Source organism: Ylistrum balloti, unplaced genomic scaffold (assembly GCF_031769215.1).
Source record: "Ylistrum balloti isolate Yb309-2 unplaced genomic scaffold, AGI_CSIRO_Ybal_v1 Utg369864, whole genome shotgun sequence".
Classification (NCBI taxonomy): Eukaryota; Metazoa; Mollusca; class Bivalvia; order Pectinida; family Pectinidae; genus Ylistrum; species Ylistrum balloti.
Genome location: NW_026782010.1, coordinates 138,386 through 147,736, shown reverse-complemented (window position 1 = coordinate 147,736; position 9,351 = coordinate 138,386). Strand labels below are relative to the sequence as shown.

At 36.4% G+C, this 9,351-nt stretch overlaps 1 protein-coding gene across 1 annotated transcript; it reads left to right on the top strand.

Annotated features, from left to right (window-relative positions):
* Positions 1-295: 295 nt before the first annotated feature.
* LOC132545928 (major facilitator superfamily domain-containing protein 6-A-like) lies at positions 296-6,569 on the top strand. Its single transcript, XM_060209606.1, has 4 exons — positions 296-425; positions 3,133-4,704; positions 5,179-5,346; positions 5,977-6,569. Exons 1-4 carry the CDS (start codon positions 335-337, stop codon positions 6,087-6,089), a joined length of 1,944 nt encoding a protein of 647 aa, XP_060065589.1. The 5' UTR covers positions 296-334; the 3' UTR covers positions 6,090-6,569.
* The last annotated feature ends 2,782 nt before the right edge of the window (positions 6,570-9,351 follow it).

Here is a 9,351-nt window from a genome sequence, read left to right as displayed (position 1 = left end):
AATAATCAGTTAAATTTCTAGTGAGTTAATTTGAAATAGTTGGCAGAGATTGCTACAGATGAAGGAATCTGTGGGCAAACTCTAATTAAAATTTGATGTTAATTTGAACTTTTTATTACATTAAAGGCAAATTGCATGTATTTACTGCTTTGATTTCAATTGATCTGAACAAATTAAATCATAAAGAATTTGTTTTGAGCTTATTGGGTTAAAGTTTATAAAATATATATCAAGAAAAATTAACGTAGCTACTACCTCACACTGGTTGTTTGTGTATTAGGTTCCGTTGCATTTTGTTCCACAGGACATAACTTAGGCCGATCTTCAGACTGTAATGATGGAAGGGGAGAAACCCAAGCCCAAATGGAGTACAGTAAACATGAACCTTCTCCCTGTCAAAGCATTCTTCTTTCTTAGCTTAGCAGGTACGTGTTCACCTTATACACAGAAGTTAATCAATTCAACTTATCTAAGAAATGTTGAAAGACAAAAGTGTCAGCAGAATGTGAATGCTTTCTGGAAATAATTTTATTGGAAGCTTTTCTTGGCTGTAAATTTTTGTATTTGATCATATTATCTGTGAAAAAATGTTAAATTGGAGAGTTTGGAAGGGGGAAGAATAATGTTATAACATGTTGCATACATCTGTTAATATCTGATGCTGATGAACTCGGAAAGTAAAGCTGTATTTCACTCAGCCTGATATGTTTTTGTAGCTATAGGCTCTCATGCTACAGCATGTATTATAAGTTTATATGGATATTTTGGTATTGTAAATTGTGTGGAAGATATTCAAGACTTTAACGGCTTTTTAGGCTTTGAAACTGTTTTAAAAAATGTACTTGATTTTTTTACAGTTTCAAATTTCATTGTCATCAACTTGAAAATACAATTATGTTTCAGACACAAAATTTAAACAAAGATCAATTGTTCTGTAATTAATGGGTTGTGGGCCTTGACATAAAGCACATCGTATTAGTATAACAAATATATACACCAAGTTCCATGATCCTAGTTCAAATGCAAGCACAGTTATGCACCAAATGTGAAATGTAAACAAAGGGCAGTAACTCTAAAATGTAAGGGTTACAGGCCCGTACCTAATTGGTACACTGCACATTATCTTAGTATAAAAATGTGTTCCCAAAGTTCCATTATTCCTGTTCAAGTGCAAGCAAAGTTATGTGGTGGACCCAAAATTTTAAAAAAAGAGCACTAAATTTGTAAATAAAGGGTTGTGGGCCTTCAGTCACCTTATTGTGGCTTAATATGTACACATCATGTTTCATGGTCCTATCTTAACTGTGGATATAGTTATATCCTAGACATTACGTTTATGACAGGTGTTGTGTTAATACTAAATGTACATACCTTTATGACAGGTGTTGTGTTAGTGATAGATTTACTTACCTTTATGACAGGTGTTGTGTGTTAATACTAAATGTACTTACCTTTATGACAGGTGTTGTGTTACTACCGATGAAGGGAAGGTGTGAACGACACACTTACTATAGTATTGAACAAAGTATTGATACTATTGTGTTGAAGTATTCAAATAATCGAGTCAAGTATACAACGACCTCTGTTTATGACAGGTGTTGTGTTTACATAACAATACTAATAATCGCTAAAAATGTCCGACGACGGCAACAGTACGCAAAATTTTCTTCACCTTTATGACAGGCGATGTGGTGTGTTAATGATAGATTCCATCACCATACCTTTAAGAAATATGACAGGTGTTGTGTTAATACAACGTAACTGAATATGTATTCAATGTCATGAGACAGAGGCTTCGGGCAAATACCCGACTTGTGTCAGAATTTCTGAACTTGCAGTAGTAAATGCTTGTGTTTTTTCACATGTTGCGGATATGTATTTTTCTTACCTTTAATGACATATATCAGGTGTTGTGTTACATATAATAGATTGGGCTTACTATACCTTTAAAAAAATGAATAAATAAAACAGGTGTATGTGTATATTCACTGTTAAGATGTTAGATTTACTTACCTTTATATATATTTTGTACAAATTAGGTGTTGTGTTAAGGTATCATTGGGTGTAGAACGAAACAAATACAACCCAATTAGATTTGTGACTTGGACTCTTCCAATTAACCTCTCGCTTTACTTACCTTTATGACAGGTGTTGTGTTAGTGATAGATTTACTTACCTTTATGACAGGTGTTGTGTTAGTGATATATTTACTTACCTTTATGACAGGTGTTGTGGTAGTGATAGATTTACTTACCTTTATGACAGGTGTTGTGTTAGTGATAGATTTACTTACCCTTATGACAGGTGTTGTGTTAGTGATAGATTTACTTACCTTTATGACAGGTGTTGTGGTAGTGATAGATTTACTTACCTTTATGACAGGTGTTGTGTTAGTGATAGATTTACTTACCTTTATGACAGGTGTTGTGTTAGTGATAGATTTACTTACCTTTGTGACAGGTGTTGTGTTAGTGATAGATTTACTTACCTTTATGACAGGTGTTGTGTAAGTGATGTCAGGCTGTCCAGTGTCCCTGAAATTCCTAAAAAATCCTGATTTTTTTCAGTTTTGCTAAAATTCCTAAAAACATGAAAAATTCAAAGGGAATTCCTAAAAAAGCCCCAATTTTTCACTTCATTTCCTACTTTTTTTATATTTCTTACAATTTACTGAAAATGTTTTCATTAAATTCATACTTAAAATGTATTTTAATGTAGTCTGTAGTTCTAATTCAGGGTAGACAATGAAAGGCAGTTGACAAGTGAATCTATGTACCCAGATTGTTATTGGTTGTGACTGAGTGACAGAGGTGTGATCCTTAAGGTCACAGCCAACAGCAGCTGGGACACTGAAACCCTGGAAGACACCTTTCCTGCAATTAAGGCATTGTATGTTAGTTTCTATTTTGTCAAATTTGCAAAAATAAGTCAGTTTAATGCGTTCATACTCCCTATTCTAGTTACAAAATTCCTAATTTTAGCCCTAAATTTGCCCTAAAATTTTGCTATTTTAGCCCTAAATTTGCCCTAAAATTTTGCAATTTTAGCCCTAAAATTAGCCCTTATATTCTTTCTAGAAGTGCTGGACAGCCTGTAATGTGTTAATACTAAATGTATATACCTTTATGACAGGTGTTGGAGTACTGCTGCCGTTCATTGCCCTGTACATGAAACAGATTGGCCTAACAGAGTCTGAGACGGGAGTTATATATGGTATCATGCCCTTTATAGGATTCTTCACTCGGCCAATCTTTGGTTACATTTCAGACCGTTGGAAAAAACACAAGTTATCTTTGATGATATGTTGTATCCTGACTGGCATTTTTTATTTGCTCCTGCTCTTTGTGCCTCAAAGTCAATCAACATACATAGATATAAGGACCAACATACACTGCGGTCAGTACAACTCCTATATACATGATTGTAACCATATCAACATGACAAATTCTCTCACCTGTCCTCTCACCTTTAATTCATATGCTGCTCTATCAAAAAAAACGGTTGAAAATTCGAGTATTGTAAGTCTACAAAATGACAGTGATACAACTTCGTACTTACCTATAGTTGACGAGAATCATTCAGATTCATCGTGCAGCATATCTTGTCATTATAAAGAGGGAAACAAATTTCAAACTAAGATTTGTTTTACAAACGAAGTTGATGTAAACAAGCACTGCTTTGATATTTCGGTCAATGTGAACAAAGAACCTGATTTCAGATTCAGTGTTGAAAACATCTTCAACATCATTAAACGAGAAGTTCTTCAAGACGAACAGAGAGTTGGGGACCTTGTTTGTCGAGACTTTGACATCAAGTCCATCACATTTCGTGAGAAATCCTACTGGCAGATGTTATGTGACAGAGACACTGAAATGAACTGTTCCATGAAGTGTTACAAGTCCAGAAACAAGGCCTGTGAGGTCAGTGAGGCACAGAATGTCAATCAAACTGTTGCATTTTTCTTTGTTTTTTTCCTGCTTGGAAATATTTTCTTTGCTCCCATTTTAAGTTTAGGCGATGCCATGACTTATGACATTCTAGGAGAACGTAGGAATGTGTACGGGAAACAGAGACTCTGGGGAACTGTAGGATTTGCCTTGTTCAGTGTTACCTCAACATTTCTAATGGAATTCCTGAGTGATGATCCAGCTAAGGCTAACTTTACTGCCTCATTCTTCCTGTTTCTAGTGTTATTTGTACTCACAGCTGTCAGTGTCTTTAAGATTTCTGCATCTGAAGACATTGTTAGCAGCAGTAATTTCAGGGATGTATGTAAGCTGTTCCATTACTCTAAGGTTGTAGTGTTTTTGCTGGTGGTGCTGTACTTTGGATTGTTGACAGGAGTGATTGAGACATTCCTTTACTGGTATCTTTCTGGCCTGGAGAGTTACATCACCATAATACCAGGCCTTTGTTTACTCGTTTCCTGCTCTGTGGAAACACCTGTCCTGTTTTTATCAGGATACATTATCAAAAAAGTGAGTCACCTGTGGTGTTTGTATGGGGTGTTTGCAGCCTATGCATTACGTTTCTTTCTCTACTCGGTGTTGAGCAATGCCTGGTTTGTACTGCCTATAGAGGTGTTGCACTCCATCACCTTTGGTCTAATGTGGGCCACCTCCACCTCCTATGCTAGCATCATCTCCCCACCAGGAATGTCTGCCACCATACAGGGAATCATTGGCGGATTACACTTTGGATTTGGTAAGTTTTTCCAAGGAAGATATTTACATTGAGTACAGCTTCAGATGAAATTTTGTCAAGATTGATCCACCGTTATCGAGAATCAGATTTGCATACAGATACTGTTATTTCGAGAAAGAATATTCATTCTGCCTCCTTAATATAAAATAATTTGACAGTACATACATATGGTATTGCGTCATTTGTAGTTTTATTTCTGTCAATCTTCTAAAATCTTGGTAGACTTTATCTCCATGGCATGAAGTGATAACTATTTTGTACTGGATGGTATTGATTTTTAAGTCATCTGACCTGCAAGTTCAAATAATTAAGAGCAAAAGAGGAAAGAATAGAGAAGAAGGAAAAGGTACCCTTTTAATGAGGAAATAAAGACAATTGTGGGCGTCAGCATCCTGCTGGGATCTCCTTGGTTCTTTTTTTTACACATGAAATTGTAACTATCTTTAGAATAAATGTATAACTCTTGTTTCACAGGTAAGGGTATAGGCAGCATTGTGACAGGATTTCTGTTGAAGCCGCTGGGATTTGTGTGGACATTTCGTCTGTTCAGCTTCCTCTCTCTTGGCTTTCTCATACTCTACATCTTTATCAACCAACTGGGCCTGAAACACAGTACACTTGACCAGAAGAAAGACTCCGAAGGTTTGTTGGGCCAGCATTGACCTTAATTGACATTTTTAGTTTACATATATTGACCACTTAGATAAGTGGTGATAAACAGCCCCTATTTCCATTGTTTTAATAGCTAAAACTATGTACTTAAAGACCATTTTGCTTCTGGAAAAAGATGTTCCAGTCATTCAGGTATATATTAGTTATTCTGTGTAGCTTACTTATGATAGATATTTGTGAAGATTACGGTAACCATAGGCATATTTATCCAGTAAGGATGTCTGGTGATGAGCTGACCAAGTCTGGTTTCATTGTCCTGTCATTAGTCCTACCTTTACTTTAACTTCACTCAAGATTTGCATGTTACTGCCTCCAGGGCTTGCTGTAGGAGGAATAAAATGGTACTCATTTTGGCCAACTGAAATTTAAGTGTATTTATCAAAACAAATTTGGGAGTTGAGCACATTTATGAAGTGATTCACTCACGTTATTGTAGAAGGAAGAGGTATATAATATCCTCTATAGAGACATCTGCTTTGTGGTTGAATTTGTTGTTCAATACATTTTACACTGAAATCTCAAAATAAGACTGACATTGAAATTTGTCAGTGCCATAGATTGATAAATATTGTTGATTGAATGTTTGATCTTGATTCACAGAAAATGCAGAAGCTACGATATCAAATGACAGCACTGTAGATGTCGGCCAAAATCTGCTTTCTGATCAGGAGAAACGTGATATGGAACCCCTAGCTGTTCAAGATCAGAGCTGATGACTTGTCATCAGATGTTACAATTTAGTGGACCACAAAAGTTACCCATGTGTTTTTTTTTTAATTTTTCACAAGGTCAGGGATCTTACATTATACATAAAGTGTGGTTTTTGTTGGCCACACTCTAAATAGTCCATGATACAAGCAGTACGACAATGGTGGAGATAGCGACATGTTGATGGTGTCGTTGATCAGGTTTATAATACCCTAACTACCAAAGTTGATGATCTACAGCGATCTGTCTGTGTTTACAAGTTCCAAACAAGGTCACTACCCTATATGCTGCATTTCTTATCCAACTGTCAAAATACACATATTCACAAACATCATCTCTTCAATGACTTTGTGTTTCAACCTTTTGCTATCAATAGAAATGAGCAGAATTTTTGAATTAGTACGCTACAAGCTTTATTTTTCTGTCTTATACATATGTGTTTATAAACAGAACTTGTTGAGTTCACATTCAACTTTTTATAATCCAATACTGCCAGTTTTATCATTACATCAGTAAATAGTTGTTACTATAAACCGTTTTGTAATTTGACAGAAGATACTGCCAGTTTTATCATTACATCAGTCAGGATTTCTGTATTATTGACCCTGTTACGGTATACAAAAATTGCCAGTTTTATCATTACATCAGTCAGGATCAGTTCTGTATTATTGACTGTCAGGTTTGACAGAAGATACTGCCAGCTGTTCTATCATTACATCAGTCAGGATCAGTTCTGTATTATTGACCCTGTTACTGTCAGGTTTGACAGAAGATACTGCCAGCTTTATCATTACATCAGTCAGGATCAGTTCTGTATTATTGACCCTGTTACTGTCAGGTTTGACAGAAGATACTGCCAGCTTTATCATTACATCAGTCAGGATCAGTTCTGTATTATTGACCCTGTTACTGTCAGGTTTGACAGAAGATACTGCCAGTTTTATCATTACATCAGTCAGGATCAGTTCTGTATTATTGACCGTTACTGTCAGGTTTGACAGAAAATACTGCCAGTTTTATCATTACATCAGTCAGGATCAGTTCTGTATTATTGACTGTCAGGTTTGACAGAAGATACTGCCAGCTGTTTTATCATTACATCAGTCAGGATCAGTTCTGTATTATTGACCCTGTTACTGTCAGGTTTACAGAAGATACTGCCAGCTTTATCATTACATCAGTCAGGATCAGTTCTGTATTATTGACCCTGTTACTGTCAGGTTTGACAGAAGATACTGCCAGTTTTATCATTACATCAGTCAGGATCAGTTCTGTATTATTGACCCTGTTACTGTCAGGTTTGACAGAAGATACTGCCAGCTTTATCATTACATCAGTCAGGATCAGTTCTGTATTATTGACCCTGTTACTGTCAGGTTTGACAGAAGATACTGCCAGCTTTATCATTACATCAGTCAGGATCAGTTCTGTATTATTGACCCTGTTACTGTCAGGTTTGACAGAAGATACTGCCAGCTTTATCATTACATCAGTCAGGATCAGTTCTGTATTATTGACCCTGTTACTGTCAGGTTTGACAGAAGATACTGCCAGTTTTATCATTACATCAGTCAGGATCAGTTCTGTATTATTGACTGTCGGGTTTGACAGAAGATACTGCCAGCTGTTTTATCATTACATCAGTCAGGATCAGTTCTGTATTATTGACCCTGTTACTGTCAGGTTTGACAGAAGATACTGCCAGCTTTATCATTACATCAGTCAGGATCAGTTCTGTATTATTGACCCTGTTACTGTCAGGTTTGACAGAAGATACTGCCAGCTTTATCATTACATCAGTCAGGATCAGTTCTGTATTATTGACCCTGTTACTGTCAGGTTTGACAGAAGATACTGCCAGTTTTATCATTACATCAGTCAGGATCAGTTCTGTATTATTGACCGTTACTGTCAGGTTTGACAGAAGATACTGCCAGTTTTATCATTACATCAGTCAGGATCAGTTCTGTATTATTGACCCTGTTACTGTCAGGTTTGACAGAAGATACTGCTAGTTTTATCATTACATCAGTCAGGATCAGTTCTGTATTATTGACCCTGTTACTGTCGGGTTTGACAGAAGATACTGCCAGTTTTATCATTACATCAGTCAGGATCAGTTCTGTATTATTGACCCTGTTACTGTCAGGTTTGACAGAAAATACTGCCAGTTTTATCATTACATCAGTCAGGATCAGTTCTGTATTATTGACTGTCAGGTTTGACAGAAGATACTGCCAGTTTTATCATTACATCAGTCAGGATCAGTTCTGTATTATTGACCCTGTTACTGTCAGGTTTGACAGAAAATACTGCCAGTTTTATCATTACATCAGTCAGGATCAGTTCTGTATTATTGACTGTCAGGTTTGACAGAAGATACTGCCAGCTGTTTTATCATTACATCAGTCAGGATCAGTTCTGTATTATTGACCCTGTTACTGTCAGGTTTGACAGAAGATACTGCCAGCTTTATCATTACATCAGTCAGGATCAGTTCTGTATTATTGACCCTGTTACTGTCAGGTTTGACAGAAGATACTGCCAGCTTTATCATTACATCAGTCAGGATCAGTTCTGTATTATTGACCCTGTTACTGTCAGGTTTGACAGAAGATACTGCCAGTTTTATCATTACATCAGTCAGGATCAGTTCTGTATTATTGACCGTTACTGTCAGGTTTGACAGAAGATACTGCCAGTTTTATCATTACATCAGTCAGGATCAGTTCTGTATTATTGACCCTGTTACTGTCAGGTTTGACAGAAGATACTGCTAGTTTTATCATTACATCAGTCAGGATCAGTTCTGTATTATTGACCCTGTTACTGTCGGGTTTGACAGAAGATACTGCCAGTTTTATCATTACATCAGTCAGGATCAGTTCTGTATTATTGACCCTGTTACTGTCAGGTTTGACAGAAAATACTGCCAGTTTTATCATTACATCAGTCAGGATCAGTTCTGTATTATTGACTGTCAGGTTTGACAGAAGATACTGCCAGTTTTATCATTACATCAGTCAGGATCAGTTCTGTATTATTGACCCTGTTACTGTCAGGTTTGACAGAAAATACTGCCAGTTTTATCATTACATCAGTCAGGATCAGTTCTGTATTATTGACTGTCAGGTTTGACAGAAGATACTGCCAGCTGTTTTATCATTACATCAGTCAGGATCAGTTCTGTATTATTGACCCTGTTACTGTCAGGTTTGACAGAAGATACTGCCAGCTTTATCATTACATCAGTCAGGATCAGTTCTG

Bases quoted from the DNA above. Each gene is read 5' to 3' on its own strand.
- LOC132545928 (XM_060209606.1), top strand. From the start codon at position 335: ATGATGGAAGGGGAGAAACCCAAGCCCAAATGGAGTACAGTAAACATG. The intron at 426-3,132 runs GTACGTGTTCAC...CCTTTATGACAG, and splicing joins CTTCTTTCTTAGCTTAGCAG to GTGTTGGAGTACTGCTGCCG. The intron at 5,347-5,976 runs GTTTGTTGGGCC...CTTGATTCACAG, and splicing joins CCAGAAGAAAGACTCCGAAG to AAAATGCAGAAGCTACGATA.